This window comes from Cupressus sempervirens, chromosome 11 (assembly GCF_028749045.1).
Source record: "Cupressus sempervirens isolate cs-2001-9-10 chromosome 11, ASM2874904v1, whole genome shotgun sequence".
NCBI lineage: Eukaryota > Viridiplantae > Streptophyta > Pinopsida > Cupressales > Cupressaceae > Cupressus > Cupressus sempervirens.
Window position 1 is genome coordinate 435,582,645 of NC_143128.1, and position 22,564 is coordinate 435,605,208.

Sequence of the window (22,564 nt, forward strand, 5' to 3'; positions counted from 1 at the left end):
TTGTTTTTAGTATGCCAAAATATGATTTATCCAAGAAGGCAAAATATTAGAGCGGATTTGTGTCTTTGACTAACCTCATAATGATATACCAAATAAGGTTCAAGTTTACAAGGTCTTTCTATCTTCATTTTGGGTATATATAATTGTAAAACACAATAATGTGATTAGGTTATAATACCATGAATTTATATATATTTAAATCATCTAAGATGTTTTGATTTAAACAACTTTGAACAAAATATATATCATAAAATAAATAAGGATAGATGATAAATTTTGTTAAGAAAAGTTTTTTTTAAATGTCATTATGAATTCTTTAGTTATTATTGACAAAGACATTAATTTTCATGAAATTCTATAGTTTATAATGGTGTCAATATTTATCTTCCAATAGAGTATGCAAAGATATTTTTATTAAGAATCTAATCAGATCCAAATTTCTACAAAAAATTATGTAGGAGTCTTTTTTGATCTTCAAATATAATCAGACCCAAAATTCTACATTGAGTTTTCTTTGATCTTCGAATATAATCACATCCAAAATTTCACACCGATTTTTAATTGATGTTGGAATATATCCACATCCAAAACTTTGCATATATTTTTCTTTTATCTTCGAATAGAGTATGCAAAGATTTTTTGTCATGAAGAAGTTATCTTTGAAAGCATGTTTGTAGGATTGTTGAGCCAATAGTCACTTAGCAATGCCTTGACAACATCCACACTTAGGAAATAAGGAGGCTTAGAATATATCTCCGTGAGATGATCAGATGGACCTCTAGATGATGTTTCAATAATCTAAATCTAAGAGTCAAAATAAGTATGAGTGAGAGCATTTGAAGCAGCTAAATATGTTATAAATCCATTCATTAATTTAGCCCTTCCCATAACAACAATCACAAGCTACTGATAAGAGAAGAAGAAAATTCTCACTCCAGATTCAATTACCTAAAAGGCCATCAATAATTGAGCTTTTCCATGATGATGATGAGCACTTTGATGTTTTCTATTTGAATGAAACAACTTCATGACTAATTCTTGAAGCCTAGGTCCATCCTTTGGATTAGCCTCAACATGCACAAATTTTGGCACAAACTCTCTTAGATCCTTATAGGCATCCCTAAGGCTTCTCAAAGAAGAAAAGTTAAGGCAATATGCACCATTGGTGATACTAATCATACCCCTCTTTGCACCATTCAAAAGGCTTAAAAAGTCATGTGGATCAACCGACATGAACAAACTCTGAATGCCAGCAAGCAATTTCCAAATCCTTTCGATGGTTCAACATTCTTTGGATGCTCCTACATGATCTCCATGGTCTATCCTTTGATGTATTATCTTCAAGAGAACATTGGTTGCAAACAACCAACCCTCAAAGATCTGATGGATAGTATAAATTATGTGATCCTCCTCTGCATTGTGGATTAATGACGAAGATTGCTTCTTGAAGGAATATGGATATCTTGGCTTGTGAATCGTATAATACTCAATAACAGGCTTCCATGCTTGGTTTTCCTCCTCGAGGCCTAATGTGAAAGGAAGTCTCTGCATATGAAATTCAATTGCCAGCCATATTCTCTTTAACCTAAAAGGACAATAATATGACTACAAAATACATTGAGATGCAAACCTTTGAACCTTTAGAAATGATAGAACCTCCTTAATAAAGATGATCAAATTCCCCAAAAGATAATTGAAGGAAACTATTAATTTGAATGTATACTTTCATTTTCTAAGACCATTATTTCCAATTGTTGGCCAAAGAATCTAAAACTGATAAGATGCAACTGATACCTTTTATTATTGTTATTGATGGATTTTTGAGTGAGAGAATACACAATTGAGAAATATTAGATGGGGCGTTTTATCCAAAGAAACAATTTGTCAAATTTTAAGTTGCATATCCAAAGATTCTTTGCAATTAAGAGTGGCATATTAATCTCCCAATCACATCAATCACATGCATTATCATAAAATTGTAATTTACTATTCATATTCAATTATTTTGATAGAACACCAATGAAAGAAAACAATTCATTACTTAAAGTAAGAGCCCATATTATTGTTATTGATGGATTTTTGAGTGAGAGAATACACAGTTGAGAAATATTAGATGGGGTGTTGTATATCCAAAGATTCTCTGCAATTAAGAGTGACATATTAATCTCCCAATCACATCAATCACATGCATTATCATAAAATTTTAATTTACTATTCATATTTAATTATTTTGATAGAACACCAATGAAAGAAAACAATTCATTACTTAAACTGAGACCATTTGAAGCAGCTGAATATGCTATAAATCCGTTCATTAATTTAGCCCTTCCCATAACAACAATCACAAGCTACTGATAAGTGAAGAAGAAAATTCTCACTCCAAATTCAATTGCCTAAAAGGCCATCAATAATTGAGCTTTTCCATGATGATGATGAGCACTTTGATGTTTTCTATTTGAATCAAACAACTTCATGACTGATTCTTGAAGCCAGGTTCCATCCTTTGGATTAGCCTCAACATCCATAACTTTTGGCACAAACTTTCTTAGATCCTTGTAGGCATCCCTAAGGCTTCTCAAAGAAGCAAAGTTAAGGCAATATGCACCATTGGTGATACTAATCACACCCCTCTTTGCACCATTCAAAAGGCTTAAAAAGTCATGTGGATCAACCAACATGAACAAACTCTGAATGCCAGCAAGCAATTTCCAAATCCTTTTGATGGTTCAACATTCTTTGGATGCTCCTACAGGATCGTCATGGTCTATCCTTTGATGTATTATCTTCAAGAGAACATTGGTTGCAAACAACCAACCCTCAAAGATCTGATGGATAGTATAAATTATGTGATCCTCCTCTGCATTGTGGATTAATGACGAAGATTACTTCTTGAAGGAATATGGATATCTTGGCTTGTGAATCCTATAATACTCAATAACAGGCTTCCATGCTTGGTTTTCCTCCCTAAGGCCTAATGTGAAAGGAAGTCTCTGCATATGAAATTCAATTGCCAGCCATATTCTCTTTAACCTAAAAGGACAATAATATGACTACAAAATACATTGAGATGCAAACCTTCAAACCTTTAGAAATGATAGAACCTCCTTAATAAAGATGATCAAATTCCCCAAAAGATGATTGAAGGAAACTATTAATTTGAATGTATACTTTCATTTTTTGAGACCATTATTTCCAATTGTTGGCCAAAAAATCTAAAACTGATAAGATGCAACTGATACCTTTTATTATTGTTATTGATGGATTTTTGAGTGAGAGAATACATAGTTGAGAAATATTAGATGGGGTGTTTTATCCAAAGAAAAAATTTGTCAAATTTTAAGTTGTATATCCAAAGATTCTCTGTAATTAAGAGTGACATATTAATCTCCCAGTCACATCAATCACATGCATTATCATAAAATTGTAATTTACTATTCATATTCAATTATTTTGACAGAACACCAATGAAAGAAAACAATTCATTACTTAAACTGAGAGCCCATATTTTCATAATCCAAAATACTAAAACACATGTACCCAGATAAATCCAAAGCATTCTCAATTACTAAGACTTCTAAAAGAAAGATGCAAAACATAAACTTTCGCCATTGCATCATACAACTAATTTAAATAGGGACACAATACCTAAAAAACATTGAATTAGGCCATTACATCATACCCATAATTGAAACATTAAATTCTACCATTACTTCATACCTATAATTCAAATAGGGATGCAATGCTTGTAAAACATTGAGTTCAATCATTATCGCACACCCTTAATTCAAATAGGGATGCAATATTTGTAAAACATTAAATTTAGCCATTGCATCATACCAATGATTCAAACACAGATTTAATATCTGTAGAATAGTAAATTGAGCCTTAACATCATACGAATGATTCAAAAATGGATGACATACCTCTAAAACATTGAATTTAGCCATTACATCATACCCTAAATCTAGAAAGGGAAGCAATATTTATAAATCCTTAAATTCAGTCGTATTCTCTTGTCCAAATCTAGATACATGTGAATATGACATTTTAGCTGTGTGGGATGTACAAGCAACCATTTTTAAAAATTAATTCAACTATCTATCACAATTGCGACATCATGTTCCAACAGATAACCATCGCTCCCACAACATAGTTGTCGCAACATTGTTGCAACTATGACATATAGTTCTGACATTTAGATGTCGCTTCCACATCACAACTGTCACACAGATCTCACAATTGCAATGGAGGACTATTAGATTAAGACGTCGTAATTACGATGGTGTAGTGTCGTAATTACGATGATGTCAACATGACCTCTTGTCCCTTCCTTCTTCCAAGTTATGGCAGTTCTATCCATCACAATTGTGACGACACCCGTTGCCATCACAATTTGCGACAACAAGAGTTTGACACCCATTCGACGTGAGTCAATTTGTGGTTCTGTTGCTTGGGCGACAGGTGGGCGTCGTAACTATGATGGCCTGCCATCACAATTCGAGCCTAAATGTAGTAGTGTACAGTTTGATTGTTTTATCCTAAGTCTTTTATTTAATTGAAATAACTTGCTCCCTTTTAATTAAATAAAGTCCCTAAAATCCCACTTATCCTAAGTGTGCATATTAAAAATATTATTCCTATTTAAAAAATAAAAGAAAATACATTTTTGTCTCACATGAGGGACACACTTTCCAAGGTGGGTAGAATATTTATTCTCCTTCCACATCATTTACCTCTTAAACACCACCATTGATCTTGCTTAGGTGAGATTCTTGTGCACATGGACCACTCAAGGCTCATTCTCCATCCTTGATTTTTCTTCTTAATCTCTACCATCCATTTTTCTTTTAAGGAGGCTCTCTCCTCACTCTCTCACATCGTTATAGTTTATGCTATTGTTATGTTGCATGTTTTCTTGGTGATTTTGGAGCACTTGGAGAATTCTTGCATTCTAGCTTAGTCTTCATTTTCATTTCATCATTGCATACTTTGTAGCTTTGATTTCCTTTATACATATCGTAGCTCACATAGTTTAACTATGTGTTGACTTTATAACTCTTCATACTTGTTAGCTTAGTCTAGCAGCTCATTCTACTTTAGCTTGTGTTTGCATTGCACTTTACTCTTGATTGTTGGATATTGGCATTCTTGCCTCTACTCTTTGAATCTTCCGTTCTATGGTGCACCTTGCAAGGGTTGATTTAGCTAGATTCATTTGAGAGCCACCATCTCATAGCACTTGCACATCATATTGAGATGTTCTTCATCATGGGTATTCTCAAGTATAATAGTTTATAGAAATGTACCCTCTTTTTGGTATACATTTTTGGTTCCCACCATGGGGCTAGACATCATTGTTTAGCTCCATTTTTCTCTTTTTGTATTTGTAGGTTTGGATTTTGATTTTATAACTAGGATACTTTCTCTGTGGTTGTATGATACTTTTTGTGAAGGGATATTATAGAGGGCAAGTTTCATCATCGTACTTGTTAGTAAACAAATTTGTCCTTAAAAAAGAATTGCAAAATATTACTCAAAATGCCGAAATGGAAGAACAAAAATCTACCAACAGTTGGATGAATTATCATTTATTGATAACTCTCCTTTGAATTGAGAGGTACAACTCCCTCATAAAAGGTATTCAATGAATTAGATAAATTGATTATGTCTTTAACCTCAAGACATGAAGGTTCACTAACATTCATCCATCAATATGTCTAGAATGAATGCGACTACAAGGCTTATGAATAGAAAAAAAATAGAAAGAATAGAATTTAGCCATACAACCAATCATTCAATCCTCTTCATATCACAGATAAATGGAGAAAATTTGATGGATGCATTAGTATTCCTACCTTCAATAATAACTAATAAATTCAAGGATCAATTAAAGCATCTATATTAAAAAACAAAATTTCCATTTATATTTATACATTCAATTTATATTTTAAATTTCTAAGAGTAAACATGTTGACTCTAATTCATATAACAACAAATAATTAATTGAAGGATCAAATAAAAAATCTCTAGATTAATTTCCAAGGGTAACCACTTTTGACTTATTTTTATCTCCATTAAAAACTTTAAAAAATAACAGCATAAAGGAGAGATCAGGGATCTCTCCTTTTGATGCATAAGGATAAAAATAGTTTCTGATAGATAAAGGGATCAACCACCATGAGAGATAAATGAGTGAAAGCTTCAATTCGAATGATAATGGTGGGTGTTGTGTGGGAGACATAAGGTAGACACAAAACAACCAATCTTATAATTCAATACTTAAGAATATAAATGTTGATACAAAATATTTGATGATGACCTCACTATAAATGTGGTCTCGGTATAAGTTTTATACTTACCAAGCCTAAAAAAAGAGGAAAAAACAAAAGATCTTCCAAAATAGCATCACAATATAATTTTAATTTTGAGAGCAAGATAACCACATAGAAACGGCATCATGTTAATGCCCCGTTAAACATTCAATCTTGTAATGTGAAGAGACCCAAAATAATTAAACAGCTTGAGCAATCATCTATTTATTCTAATTTATTAGAAAGATTCCTTATTTCCTTTTCCTTATGATAAGATTGGAATAAATTTAGAGGCAACAATTTCCGCAATAAAAGATTGCGGGAGAATAATTTCTTTTGAAAAAGGAGAAAAGAAATAACAAGAGACATCAATGGAGTCCACCACCCGACTCATCCGGTGTTTTGAAAGGGGAATTATCAGTGCTGTTATTCCATTCAATGGGCCCTGTCTCAATTACTCGTTTTCCTGTGGGTCCTCCATCTCTCAGTGCTCCTCATGACGGACATTAGATAACTGGTCACTTTTTCTTTCTCTTCTTTCTTTTTTACTACTGTCGCCAACACATTCATGGACAAACAAACCTCATATCTGTATTTATTTTGCTCACACACACCCTGATTGCAGTGGAGAAGAATATTTTAGTTTTGGAAGGATCTGCTGGGAAGCGTCAAAAGATTCAGATGATGTTTATCAGAATTATACTTGCTGTTCTCCTCACCTTGCTTTCGGATCCCCTGTTCTTCAAGATCAACGCAGAGGATGGACAGGTAAGCTCTAATTCCCTGCTTGTATGAATTCTGAACTTGAATGCCGTTTCAGAATGTTGAACAAGGTATGTATATGTGGTCAGATGTACATTGTCTACATGGGGAGCTCTGATAATGGAAGAGAAAGGGAATCCATTGTAGCTAGCCATGTGGAACTGCTCTCCTCTCTCCTCGGAAGGTACTTTTATAGCACTGTTTTTGGTTTTAATGGTGGGAAAATCAATTTAGTAATGGTGGCAAATGGCATGTACTTGTAGTGAGGAGGATGCGCAGATGTCTCTTGTGTATAGCTACACACATGCTTTCACGGGATTCTCTGCAGTTATGTCGAAGGAGGTAGCTGCTGCCATGTCTGGTATGCTTTCACAGCTGCTCTCTAATTTGTCTATACATATATATGTAGATGGAATAAATAAGTCACAAGGTTTTCTGGTTCGTACCGAACTCGGCAGGGAAAGCTGGAGTGGTGTCCGTATTCCCTGATCCAGTGTTTGAGCTCCACACAACCCACTCATGGGACTTCCTTCAGACTCAATCTGGCGTATCAGCTCCCTCTTATGCCGTTTCTTCTGATACCATCATCGGCATGCTTGATACAGGTATTCATTGCCCTTTCCTCTCTATACTCTGGCCCACATAAATTTATTGATGAACAGCCTCTGTTTTCTGCGACAAAAGATATTCATGTTTTTCATTTTGGCAGCTGTTTTTACACTTTGGATTTAAGGATTAGATTTCTTATCTTTTCTTTCAAATCATCAATGGCTCAAGAGGGACTTTTCTGAGCCCATTTAAGGCAATTCCAGTTCTTGCAGAGAAAAAACAATAATAGTTGATAGAACTGTAGCTTATGCAAGATTTTTTCACTCCTGTCATGTGCAAATTTATTGATTACAAGCATTGCAAATGATCCTAACGCCTGGCAACCCAACTTGGAGCTCCAATCTCTTTTAATCATGGAAGCAGCAGGGATGAACAAGTGGTGGGTCAGGACAAAGAAGCGGCACAGTTCCATTAAAAGCAATTCCAGACCCCATTAAAAAGCAATTGCAGTTCTTGCAGAGAAATAGCAATAATAAATAATAGTACTAGAGGTTATGCCAAACTTTTCCATTCTCATAATCGGCACAAAACAACGTTTCCGAGATTAGGTCCTGTCAGGGCCCCCAAAGAAATCGTATTAGCAAATTTATTGACAAAAAAATAAAAGTTGAAAATATTGCGAGACATCTTGGAAGTCCATGCAATCTTTTTATTAATGAAAGCAGCGGGGATGAATAAGTAGTGGGGGAATGCTAAGAAGAGCACAAGCAATTTTATCTTAAAACCAAAATAGTATTCTACAGACTATGAAGGAAACCTAGGTGGATTTTGTCACTTAATTGCACTTAGTAGCATTGGCTAATGAATCAGCTTTATACCATGTTTGAAAGATTTTATGGAATTGTTTTCTTTTCTGCTTCGTTCTTGGTCAGTTTGAAAATTCCTAAGATTCTGTATTCTCTTAATTACAGTGTTCAATATGAGGCCATGAACCCCATTGGTTTGTAATGTCTTTTATCTTCATTGTGTAGACTTTGTTGATAGATTTGAGTCAGATGCAATTCTTCTCTTTTCTCCGTCTTTTGTACAGTTTGAGAATTCAAACCATTGAGAATTGTGTTGTTTATACTCTTCAACACGAATCCAGTAATGGTTTGTGATATTTCCTTCATTATTGTCATATGCTCATTGCTCTGTGATCCTTTTTAAAGCTCGATAGATCTGTTTGACAGAGAAGAAATCAGAAATATAATTATAGTTTGCAATGGGTAAACATTAATCAGGCATATGGCCTGAATCGGAGAGTTTCAGCGATGGCGGGATTGGAGCAGTTCCGTCTCGGTGGAAGGGCGAATGCATGGGAGGACAGGACTTCAAATGCAATAGGTATGAATATAAAAGGAAAGAAAAGGAAAGAAGAGAATTTGTTTGTTCAATGCATTGCTCAGCCTCATACAGATGAATACTGTATTGAGCAGGAAAATCATAGGCGCGCGCTTCTACAAGGGGAGTCAGTCTGCTCGGGATTCGCAAGGGCACGGAACTCACACGGCATCCACTGCAGGAGGAGCCCCCGTAGACCACGTTGATTACTACGGCCTCGCCTCCGGTACTGCAAAGGGCGGATCTCCCTCCTCCAGAATTGCAGTTTACAAAGTCTGCTCGGAGGATGGATGCCTCGGCTCTGACATTCTCGCCGGCCTAGACGACGCCATTAACGACGGAGTTGATGTTATTTCCGTTTCGCTCGGATCCGCCTCGGTCTTCCAATTGGATTTCCCCAGCGACCCCATCGCCATTGGAGCATTCCACGCTGCTCAGAAGGGGATTCTCGTGGTCTGTTCGGCGGGAAACGATGGCCCTGATTCATACTCCATTGTTAATACTGCTCCCTGGATTATGACGGTGGCTGCGACTACAATGGATAGAGATTTTCAGTCCGACATAGTTTTGGGAAATGGGAAAGTGTTCAAAGTGAGACCGCCTGAACTCAGCCTCCCCTGTTTCTGTGAATTCATAATTTTTGCTTGTGGTTTAGCATCTAATACATCCTCTGCCTGATGTTTGTTCAAACTTCAGGGGGAAGCCATCAATTTTTCCAATCTTAGCCGTTCCGCCATGTACCCTCTTGTCTTTGCGGGAGATATTCCTTCCAATGTGAGCTCCAGTGATGATGCAAGGTAATGGTGGATCTTCATTAGAACAAAATCCAAGTTGTATGACTCCCCGGCTCTGTATTTTGAGCTGTTTATCTACTTTGGACTGCACAAATTGATTGGATTAGCATAAACAATTGATATTCCTTCTTATGGATTCTCTCAGCAATTGCTACACTGGATCTCTGGACCCTGAAAAGGCAAAGGGTAAGATCGTTGTATGTTCAGATGGGTACTCTATCTCCAAACGAATGAAGAAAGCTGCAGTGCAAAGCTCACAGGGCAGAGGAATGATCGTGGTGGACAATTTGGGAAGATCAGTGGCTTCAAACTACGGCACCTTTCCTTCATCTGCCGTAAGTAGTGCAGATGGGGACCAGATTCTCTCCTACATAAAATCAACAAGGTATGAATACTTCTCCAGAGTCCACTCACACTCTCAGCTTATTCATTGTCCAATGTCTTTACGTAATATGCTTTCTCTGCCACAGCAATCCAGTAGCAACGATTCTTAGAACAGTTACCGTGACAAGCTATAAACCGGCTCCCAAGGTTGCATATTTTTCTTCTAGAGGTCCCGGTCCACTTACGGAGAATATACTGAAGCCAGATATAAGTGCGCCCGGTGTGAACATACTCGCAGCTTGGGTTCCAAACAATCAGTCTGCTGACGTTCCGAGCGGCACAAAGCCGGCGTACTATGTGTTCGAATCAGGAACATCAATGTCCTGCCCTCATGTCAGCGGTACTGTCGCTCTTCTCAAATCTGTCAACCCTTCCTGGACCATTGCTGCCATTAGGTCTGCCCTCATCACTACAGGTACTTCTTTTTATTACAAGATATTAGTATGTGTTTTTTTCATTTGCCATTATTGGATGATAGATGCAGAGACGTAAAATTATGACTGGATTATCCGAAATAATAGTAGAACAACTGACACAGTTTCATCTTAAAAGTAGTAGGGATCGAATTTATGGGTTGTAAAAAGTCAAAATCATTACAGTTTTCAGTTAATTTGTAGCTATGTAAATTAAATTATATGTTTCTTTTTTCATTGATGTTTCAGCTATCGATTCATTATCAATTCTATTCTCTTATTATCCCTGTGGATCATATATTGTGATTATAAATATTGATTGAGAAATACTTGCATAATATATTTCAAAACCATACAAGCTATATTAATCCATGGACTAGAAATCTTAAAAGTTTAATTCTCTTCTTTTCTTAACTTTATCTGTTTTGAACAGATCTTTTAACCAAACATATTGTTCTAATCATTCTACTTTAAAATAAAGTAGAACTTTGATTCAACTCACCTTGTCATTCAAAAGAAACAGATCATTTCTTCCCATACTTTGTTAACTTATTTCACAATAAACATGCGGATGAAATAATAGTTAACTGATTGTGTGAAGTAATCTCCAATTGAATAAGAATAATAATAAGAAGAATCCCTGCTCTTTTATCACAAATATAGTTCGATTTGCCAAAGCAATAATTTAAAACAAGATTTGCTGGGCAAGCCAAGACATGTAAAATGGCACAAACCCAAGCCGCAAAAAACGTAGGTAACTTGGCGGCATTCACGGAAGAAAACTCCAATCAAGCACCCCAATGATGCATGCACCTAATCAGACGTAGAAATTGGTAAATCTCTCTGAAAACAACAAGCAATAATAATAATAATAAACAAACAAACAACTGGAAACCATGTACCTCCAGGACAGAGAAGAAAATGCGACAATAATTGAAGACGTCCAATAATTACACACGAGAATGATGAATAATGAATAGTCCGAAGTAGGTGGTGTGTATTTGTGTAAATGTTTCTAAGGAATTGTTGAATTGAATGTGATGGCAGCGAGGAGTATGAACAACGAGGGGCAGGCGATGACGAACGATTCGAACATCGTTGCTACGCCATTTGATTTCGGGGCAGGAGAAATGAGTCCGGTGAGAGCACTGAATCCGGGCCTCGTCTACGACACCACCACTGCAGACTACGTCACTTTTCTGTGCTACTTGGGATACAAGCAATCAGACATCGACGCCATGGCGGGCAGGGGCAGCAGCAACGTGTCCTCCTCCAAGTGCCCGGCTGAGTCGCGCCCCGAACTGGTCAGCAACATCAATTACCCGACCATCGCTGTTGCCAACTTGACAGCCACGTCATCGGTGACGAGGACAGTGACCAACGTGGGGTCCAACTCGGACGCCCTGTACAAGGTCAACGTGATTTCGCCAGCTGGATTAGCCGTGGCCGTCTCCCCTGACAGACTTGTTTTCTCGCCCACGTCCAACAAACTCACTTTCCGCGTCGCTTTCACTGCCACGAAGGCCACCACGAAGGGCTATGCTTTTGGATCCCTAGTTTGGGAAGATGGGTCCCACACCGTCCGGACCCCCTTTGCTGTCAATGTCTTGTGAAAAACAATTGTAATTCTATGCAAGGGTCAAGAGTGCTCGTTGCCCTTTGCTCTTTCCACCTCTTCCCCTCAATCTTTGTCTATTCCTTTCTCAAGTCTTTTATTATTATTATTACTATAGCTAGAAATATGGTGATTGGGTTCTTGAATGATCTTTTCTAATGTTCACTAGGCTCACAACGAAGTTTTTATTCATGTATATTAATATGCAATTTTTTTTTTTATTGAATAGAAAATATAAACAAACTTTATATAGTGGAAGTCTATTAGCAATTATTATAATTAGTTTTATGCATTCATAAATTCTAAACAATATATTGAGTTTTAATTTTTTTTCTTTTTATTAAGTTTTAATAGCTACTTTGAGCTATTATTTGGGCATTCGTTATGTGTGCAAGGGTTAAAAAGTGGTCTGAAGTGTTGTTCCATACCTACTTAAAGATGCCCCCTAAACTTGTGCTTTACAACGATGTCAAAAATTTCAACCTTTATGCACAAATGCTCCAATATTTGTGCAAGATGAATGTACCAATAATAATGCAGAACAATGTTCTAGAATCTTGCTAAACTGAGATGAAAATAGATTGTTTTATTAAAATCACCAAGAACTTTATTACAAATATAAAATATTCTATCCATAATCTATTCCCAAACCATTCCTTTGTATAACCAAGCAATTCTACTCTCCTCTTTTCACACTGTCCATTCTTTACATGGTTGTTAGCACATTTTTGTTTTGTTGATTCAAACTAATTTCTACACTCTATGCTAGATTCTTAAGCAAATAGACAGTGTTTGGTTTTCTTTTATCTTTCCTTGGGATTGCATTTTCACCCTCTTCTCTCCCCTACACATTCTTCTATCCTCGTCAAGTCTTACATTTGGATAATGACTCCTTTTTGACTCCACACTATGGCTCTTTTTCCACACACTACACTCCACAATTCATATTCCTTTTTATTTCCCCCAAAACCTATTTCTTCTCCTACATAGATGTTTACCTTTGAACGTAACATGTTGTAAAGATCCCGTGCTATACCAGAGTAGAAATGACCGTATGGACGTTTGGTGTAAGGGTTAGAAGGATGGCTGTACGGGTATTGAAGTCACCATACGGTGAAGAGGAGTGTGAGGCCGTACAGAAAGTGGGGGTGGGGTCAATGTACGGTAGTGCAGGGAAGTTTGTTGTACGGTGAATTTGGAAGACCGTACGATGTCTTGGGTGACTATATGGTGAACAGGTTGTGAGTACAGTGAAGGGGGAAAATTGTCCGTACACTAAGACACCCGTATGGTGATGTCTGTACAGTATAGAAGATGTTCGTTAGGAAGGTGTGGAGTCCGTACGAGATGGCAGAGATGGAAATATGGAGCCATACGTTCGGAGGTGAGGCGTAAACTATCAATGTAATTTGCAGGTGGAGGGAGGGAAAAGTGCACCATCAGCTATTAATCAATGAAGAATAATAATGTAATGACCATACCAATATGAATGAACATCTACCAGATCGATACGAATTGCAATCAATGAGAGCACTCCAAATTGCTAGATACAAATAGATGAACATCAACAGAATAGGGTGAGGGTTTATTCCCACCGAAATCGAGCGAGCCAAATAGGGAAGGTCTTTCACTTCTGAAATGGCGAGCAATGCCAAACTCTAGTAGGAATTCACAGTATAGAAAATATAATTCCAAAAGCATACCTATTGACTACTACGAGCCGTGCTTAAATACCCATCGGGAAAAGCTTTCCGAGGGTGTACAAAAATTAGCCGACGGTGACACAAACTACTATGACAAAAATTAAATTTGGGTCCAAGTTAAATTAAACAATCGGCCTGTTACACAAAAATAATTAAATACATTTATTTCTATTCGGGAACATTACACATGTAAAGAATTAACCAATGTGATTTTCCTCTTCTTTTGCCATTTTTTTGTGACTTCTTCCTATGAACATATGCCCACCATTGTTCGTTAATCCATTGTAATTTTTTGATATAGAAATTGAAAAAATTGATTCCATCAAATCCATTTCATAATTTCTAGTTCTTCAATCTTCCTTTCATCTCACTACTTCAATGAAACCCAAATCAAAATTACCTTCACTAGAATTTATTTCTTGTCCCTTCAAATTCATTTATTTTTCTTCTTCAGAGTATTTTGTTCCAACATCTTCTTTTAGTCTCACCACCTCATCTAGATGCAAATTCATCAACTTTAAAAAAAAAAAAACCTTCTTTGCCATCATTGAAATGTCTTTCCCACTCGCAACTATATATTTGCATTTTATCTGAGCTTTCCTTTGTTACATGCATAATGTAACTTTCAAATAAATTTATATGAGAGGAATAATCGAATTTAATCTTACCCAATTATTGGTTTTCTTCGTCTTTCCTAATTGTTAGTTTTCTTCATCTTTCTTCACAAGCTCAACTCTTGAAAAGTTTGGGTTACCTGCCAAGTATGACTCCTCTTATAAGTCTTTTACAAATTTCTTCTTAGAAATAAAACACACCTTTGGTTTATCTTTACTTTCTTCTTCCCTACCCTTGACTAGATTCAAAGTATATGCTTAGTTGTCTTCCTTTATTATATATGAGTTTAGTTCACCATCAAGCATAGCTTGTCTATCAAATAGTCACAGTCTTCCCAATAGTAAATGGCATACACCTATTGACATCATCTTACAAGTATTTTCATCTTTGTAATTACCAATATGAAACTTAAAAAATATTTTCCATTCACCATCAAATCACTCTCTGTTTGCAACCAAAAAACTTGTTATGGGTTGGGGTGTTTGAATCTTTTTCAATTTCAACTTATCCACCATCTCTTGGGAGACTATGTTATTTGTTTATTGTTGTCCACAATGACTTCACAACAATTTTTATTCACTTTACACCTTATTTAGAATAGACTTCTTAATTGCCTTGGTTTTGATTTCTCCTTGTCTGGGTTTGACAAGAATCTTTGCATTATTAATGACTCTTCTCATTTAGCATCTTCTGCATGCTTTGGTGAATTCTCCTTTTCATTTTTTAGCTTAATGTACATGGGTATGTGTAGGATCATGGTGGGCCAAAAAGTGGTGATGCGAAAAAAAACAAGTCTAAAAATGTCCAAAAGCGCTTTAGAAATCGTGTTGGCTTCCCCCCCCCTGCAATCCTTATACCAAAGGAAAAAATCATTACCTCAAAAAATTGGATACCCGATATATAGGATACCTAATATATTAGGTACCTGATCCTTTGCCACTCTTACTAGAGGAATCCCATGGAAATTGGAGGGTTTGGATTCAAACTTAGAGAGAGGTTTGAGATTCTCTCCTCCTTGATCCATGTTATTAAAATTCAATTGGTCAACTTTATGCCTTTTTGGTTGTTATAGAATGAGACAAATAAAGAAATTTGTCTTTTAATTCTCTTTTTAATTATAGATTGTTGCATATATTTAATATCATGAGTTTATAGCATACACTATATAGGATAGTATTATATTATATTATATAGGATATAGGATATTATACATTATTGTTTATAATATATATTTTAGCATTTATAGTAATTATATAGTATAAATTTAATATACTATATACAATTTTTATATACTATGTATATTTAATTATATTATAGTGTATATATTAAATTATATATATATATATCTAATTTTTTTTTAGTATATATTAAATTATATCATATAATATTATAGTAATTATATATAGTATATATTACAATAATTATCTAATGACATATCTCATTTGTTCGAATGTGTTGAAAGGGGTCATAGGGTATCCTATGACCCCTTTCAACCCATTCCATGACAACATACATTCTTAGGGGTCCTAGGACCCCTAGGGACATATATAATGTGATTGAATGGATTGAAAGGAGTCATAGGGTAACTTATGACCTTACCCTATGCCTCCTTTGACCCAATCCATGACAACATATGTCCCTAGGGCTCCTAGAAGCTATAGCGACATATCTCATTTGTTCAAATGCGTCGAAAGGGGTGAAAGGGTATCCTATGACCCCTTTAGACCCATTTGATGACAAGATATGTCTGTAGGTGTCATATGAACCCTAGGGACATATCTCATTTGTTCAAAATGGTCAAAAGGGGTCATAGGGTATCCTATGACCCCTTCCGACCCATTCCATGACAACATACGTCCTTAGGGGTCCTAGGACTCCTAGGGACATATCTCATTTGTTTGAATGGGTGGAAAGGGGTCACTGGGTATCTTATGACCTCTTTTGACCCATTTCATGAAAAGCATATTCCTAGGGATCCTAGGACTCCTAGAGACATATAACATGATTGAATGGGTTGGAAGGGGTCATTGATACAACGTAAGGTAGGAGAAAATCCCCAAAGGAGATGTCCTAGCCCCCAGCTATGTAACCATGCAACAAAAACACAACAACAACAAGCAAAAATGCAAGATCTAATACCAAATCACAATAATATATTCATAAAATATAACTAATTACATGCAACATGATGGGCTGTAAGGCCTTCCCGATTACAGCCAAATACAAAGCAAGTAATAATTCTGCAAGATCCCTCAAAATCCAATCCCAAACCCTAGCTAGTCCAAATCCATGCTCTGATAGAAACCCCCAAGGAAGATCTCAACTTGTGCTCACAAGCCCACCAAGCAATCTCCTTGTTTTCCAAGCCGCAGCTAGTAGCTCTTCTCCAAATTCGCTCTTCCAAGCTCCTCCACTTCTCTACGATGGTGAATAATGACTAAAGACTTCCCCCCCAACCCCTACTTATACCAATCTAAGCCACACGTCAACAAAGAACATAAATCAAATACAAATACATAGCTTAAATGCCACAAGTTGGCCAACAACAACAATTAAATTCCCAAAATTGATGTCTTAGAAAAATCATAATATCTCCTAGCTCTGAATGAATTAGAACTCATGCTTTAAACCATAGGTATAAATCTAGGCCCTCTTCAATCTTGAAAATTTTAATCCTCTAAATCATTGTGGAAAATTAGTTATATGGCCTGCAATAGGCACCAAATTCCTAAGCAATGCCGAGCTCCACAGATCATGTCGAGCAACCACAGACCATGTCGAGCAACCAAGACCATGCCAAGCTCCAAGACCATGCCAACCTCCAAATACCATGCCAATCTCCAAGACCATGCTGAGCTCCATAGACCATGCCAAGCTCCAAGACCATGCCAACCTCTAACGACGATGTCGAGATCCTTAGACCATGTCGAGCTCCCAGAGCATGTCAAGCACCAGACCAAGCACACTCCAAAGCAACTACTGAGCCTCCTCTCATGAAATCCAAAGTAGTCACCAAGAAAACTCAAGATGCTCCTGCATCAATCATAGTGTATCTTATGACCCATTTTGACCCATTCCATGATGAGACATCTCCATAGACCCCTTTTAACACATTTAATGACCACATATGTCCCTGGGGGTCCTAGGACCCATAGAGACATATCTCACATGTTTGAGAGAAATGAAATGTTTCATATGATAACCTATGACCCCTTCATCCCATTTAATAACAACATATGTCCCTAGGGAGCCTAGAACCCCTAGGGACACATCTTATATGCTCAAATGGATTGAAAGGGGTCATAGGTACCCTATGACACCTTTTGACCCATTTGATTACAATGTATATACCTAGGGGTCCTAGGCCCCCCTTGAGACATACCTCATATGTTCGAATGGGTCTAAAGGAGTTATAGGAAAATCTATGATGTCTTTCAACCCATTCAATGGCAACATATAACCCTAGGACCCCTAGGGAGATATCTCATATGTTTGAATGGGTCAAAAGGGGTCATAGAGAAACCTATGATCCCTTTCAACCCATATGATGACAACATATGTCCCTAAGGGTTCTACGACCCCTAGGGATATATATCATATATTCGAATAAATCAAAAGGGATCAGAAAGGAACTTGTGATCCCTTTCGACCCATTCAATGATAACATATGTCCTTAGGACCACTAGAGACATATCTCGCATGTTCAAAAGGGTCAAAAGGGTTCATACAGAAACCTATTACCCCTTTCGATCCATTTGATGACAACATATGTCCCTAGTGGTCCTAGGACCCCTAAGAACATATCTCATGTGTTAAAAAGGGTCAAAATGGGTCATATGGCAACCTATGACCCCTTTCATCCCATTCAATGACAATATATGTCCCTAGCAGCCCTAAGACCTTCAGGGACATATTTCTTATGTTTGAAAGTGTTGAAAGGGGTCATAGGATGACCTATGACCCCTTTTGGCCCATTTGATGACAACATGTGTTCCTAGGGAGCCTAGGACCCCTAGGGACATATTGCATATGTTTGAATAGATCAAAAGGGGGTCATAGGGTACCCTATGACCCATTTCAACCCATTCAATGATAACATGTCCCTAAGGACCCTAAGACCCCTAAGGACATATCCTATATTTTAGAATGGGTCGAAAGGGGTCATAGAGAAACCTATGACCCCTTTCGACCCATTTGATGACAACATATGTCTCTAGGATTCCTAGGACCCCTAGAGACATATCTTGTATGATTGAACGGGTCAAAAGGGGTCATAGGGAAACCTATGACCCCTTTCAACCTATTTTATGAAACAATATGTTTGAATGGGTCAAAAGATGTCAAAGGGTAGCCTATGACCCCTTTTGATCCATTTGATGAAATTATCTCTGTGTCTAGGTGTCCTTAATACCCCAAGGGTACCCTATGAAACCTTTCAATCCATTTGATAACAACATATATCCCTAGCAGTCCTAGAACCCCTAGGGACATATCTCATGTGTTCAAAAGGGATCAAAGGGGTCACAGGGAAACCTATGACCCCTTTTGACCCATTTGATGATAAAATATGTCCCTAGTGGTCCTAGGACTCCTAGGGACATATCTCACATGTTCAAAGGGGTTTAAATGGGTCATAGGAAAACCTATAGCCCCTTTCAACCCATTCGATGACAACATATGTCCATAGGGGTCCTAGGATCCCTAGAGACATACATAACATGTTCAAATGGGTCCAAAGGAGTCATGGGGAAACCTATGATCCCTTTCAACCTATTCGATGACAACATATGTGTTAGAAAGTAAATTCCACCAAGATAATTGAGTGGAAGGGGGCTAAATCACTTATCTAATCAATACAACTTTTATTAACCTTATTAAGTCTTAAATATGTGATCAACATAAATAAAAACCATAAGAAGATAAGTATGCACAATAACACCATATATGTTAGCTAGGGAAACCCTTGACTAGAGGGAAAGCCCCAGTGGGGATGGTACCCAAAAAATGATGTACTAATATATAAGTTCCTTGTATGAGGATGTACTCTATTAGGAGTTAATGAAATACATTCGGTACATGTTAGTCCTTGTTAGGTGAATTTGAATCCCTATGAGGAGATTCCACCTTTGTTAGGAGTTGTACCAATCTTGTAAGGAATTGTAGAAGGAAGAAGGACCCACTTTCCAAATAGCTTCAGGGGAAGACCATCGAACTCACTATCCAACTAGCCTTGTATTATCCCTTGCAGAATAATACCAAATATAACTGATCTCAACAACTCATACTCTTGCACTGTCCTCTTACCATGTCTCTTTTGCACCAAAATACTTCTTAGATCTCAATACTAGATCCACAAATTTGCATCACAATAATCCCTTAGATCGCTTACTAACATGTACTTATTCTTCTTTATTCATCACATATATAATCAAAAGGAAAGAAACTTTCCTTTATACCAAGTTCTCAAAATAATTCATTGAGTCAGTCTTGAGGCTTTCCCAAATAGAACTACAATAGGACCTCATTAAGATAAAAAAATACACGCTACAATACATATTTTCATGAATACATAATATTGTCGGCTCATAGTCTTTAAAAATATTTCACACGTGTGACTTTGGACTTCACGCACCCACTGACATCATCACCAGGATGTCTTCTACCTTTGTCTAACTGCACTCAACCATATTCTATCCCTATTAGAAGATATAATATAATTACTAGAAATCACTTCATACAGAAACCTATTACCCCTTTTGCCTATTTGGTGACAACATATGTCCCTAGTGGTCCTAGGACCCTTAAGAACATATCTCACGTGTTAAAAAGGGTCAAAAGGGGTCATATGGCAACTTATGACCCCTTTCATCCCATTCAATGACACTATATGTCCCTAGGGTCCGTAAGACCTGGAGGGACATATTTCTTATGTTTGAAAGTGTTGAAAGGGGTCATAGGATAACCAATGACTGCTTTTGGCCCATTCGATGACAACATGTGTTCCTAGGGAGCCTAGGACTCCTAGGGACATATCGCATATGTCTGAATGGATCAAAAGGGGTCATAGGGTGCCCTACGACCCATTTTAACCCATTCAATGATAATATGTCCCTAGGGATCCTAAGACCCTAAGGACATATCCTATATGTTAGAATGGATCAAAAGGGGTAATAGAGAAACCTATGATCCCTTTCGACCCATTTGATGACAACATATGTCTCTAGGATTCCTAGGACCCCTAGAGACATATCTCGTATGATTGAATGGGTCAAAAGGGGTCATAGGTTTTCAACCTATTTTATAAAACAATATGTTTGAATGGGTCAAAAGATGTCAAAGGGTAACCTATGACCCCTTTTGACCCATTTGATGAAATTATCTATGTGTCTAGGTGTCGTCAATACCCCAAGGGTACCCTATGAACCCTTTCTATCCATTCGATGACAACATATATCCCTAGCAGTCCTAGAACTCCTAGGCACATATCTCATGTGTTCAAAAGGGATGAAAGCGGTCATAGGGAAACCTATGACCCCTTTTGACCCATTTAATGATAAAATATGTTCCTAGTGGTCCTAGGACTCCTAGGGACATATCTCACATGTTCAAAAGGGTTAAAAGGGGTCATAGGAAAACCTATAGCCCCTTTCAACCCATTCGATGACAATATATGTCCATAGGGGTCCTAGGAGCCCTAGAGACATATCTAACATGTTTAAATGGGTCCAAAGGAGTCATGGGAAACCTATGATCCCTTTCAACCCATTTGATGAAAACATTTGTGTTAGAAAGTAAATTCCACAAAGATAACTGAGTGGAAGGGGGGTGAATCATTATCTAATCAATACAACTTTTATTAACCTTATTAATTCTCAAATATGTGATCAACATAAACAAAAACCATAAGAAGATAAGCATGCACAATAACACAATATATGTTAGCTAGGGAAACCCTTGACCAGAGGGAAAACCCCAGTGGGGATGGTACCCAAAAAATGATGTGCTAATATATAAGTTCCTTGTATGAGGATGTACTCTATTAGGAGTTAATGAAATACATTCAATACATGTCAGTCCCTGTTAGGTGACTTTGAATCCCTATGAGGAGATTCCATGTCTGTTAAGAGTTGTGCCAACTCTGTAAGGAATTGTAGAAGGAAGAAGGACCCACTGTTCAATCAAATTTAGGGGAAGACCATCAAACTCACTATCCAACTAGCCTTGTATTATCCCTTGCAGAATAATACCAAATATAACTAATCTCAAAAACTCATACTCTTGCACTGTCCTCTTACCATGTCTCTTCTGCACCAAAATACTTCTCAGATCTCAATACCAAATCCACAAATTTGCATCACAATAATCCCTTAGATCGCTTACTAACATGTACTAATTCTTCTTTATTCATCACATACATAATCACAAGGAAAGAAATTTTCCTTTATACCAAGTCCTTAAAATAATTCATTGGTCAGCCTTGAGGCTTCTCCAAATACAACTACAATAGGACCTCATTGAGATAAAAGAATACATGCTACAATACATATTTTCGTGAATAAATAATATTGTCACAATCTTTAAAAATATTTCATATGTGCAACTTTGGACTTCACACACCCATTGACATCATCACCAGGATGTCTTCTACCTCTGTCTAACTGCACTCAACCATATTCTATCCCTATTAGAAGATATAATCCAATTACTAGAAACCACTTCTTTGAAACTTTGACTATATACTATTTTTTGTATATCTTGAATAACTACTACCAGTTTTGGATTTTTTACATGCGCTCTTAACCACGCCATTATGACACTTTGTAGAACATGTCTTCAACTTCACTTGATCTCATCTTCAATCCTCGAATCATATGATCTCTATCTTTGTTTTCTACTATGTTAGTCTTCACAGAATCATTAGTATGTTGACATTCAATGAAAAACATAGTCATGAATGTAACACACAATCATGCTAACAAACTCCCCAATGATCCAACAATGCTAGGATACTCCCCCATAGTAATATCTTCAGCAT

At 36.8% G+C, this 22,564-nt stretch overlaps 1 protein-coding gene and 1 pseudogene across 2 annotated transcripts in view; one reads left to right on the forward strand and one right to left on the reverse strand.

The window, feature by feature from the left end:
* Window positions 1-642: 642 nt before the first annotated feature.
* Window positions 643-3,767, reverse strand: LOC149530289 (nematode resistance protein-like HSPRO2; annotated as a pseudogene).
* Window positions 3,768-6,667: 2,900 nt separating this feature from the next.
* The window catches only part of LOC149530290 (CO(2)-response secreted protease-like), a 36,667-nt gene continuing 20,770 nt past the window's right edge, over window positions 6,668-22,564 (forward strand). Inside the window, exons 1-10 of one of the 2 annotated variants that reach the window (XM_089811050.1) lie at window positions 6,668-6,779; window positions 6,937-7,079; window positions 7,163-7,257; window positions 7,337-7,434; window positions 7,532-7,678; window positions 8,906-9,008; window positions 9,101-9,596; window positions 9,702-9,802; window positions 9,945-10,184; window positions 10,270-10,598. In XM_089811050.1, coding sequence (XP_089667176.1) covers window positions 6,683-6,779; window positions 6,937-7,079; window positions 7,163-7,257; window positions 7,337-7,434; window positions 7,532-7,678; window positions 8,906-9,008; window positions 9,101-9,596; window positions 9,702-9,802; window positions 9,945-10,184; window positions 10,270-10,598 — 1,849 coding nt within the window. In that variant the 5' untranslated portion in view covers window positions 6,668-6,682. Of the gene's footprint in view, window positions 6,780-6,934; window positions 7,080-7,162; window positions 7,258-7,336; window positions 7,435-7,531; window positions 7,679-8,905; window positions 9,009-9,100; window positions 9,597-9,701; window positions 9,803-9,944; window positions 10,185-10,269; window positions 10,599-11,643; window positions 12,358-22,564 lie in introns of those variants that run through there. The other variant, XM_089811049.1, reaches the window with a different exon arrangement.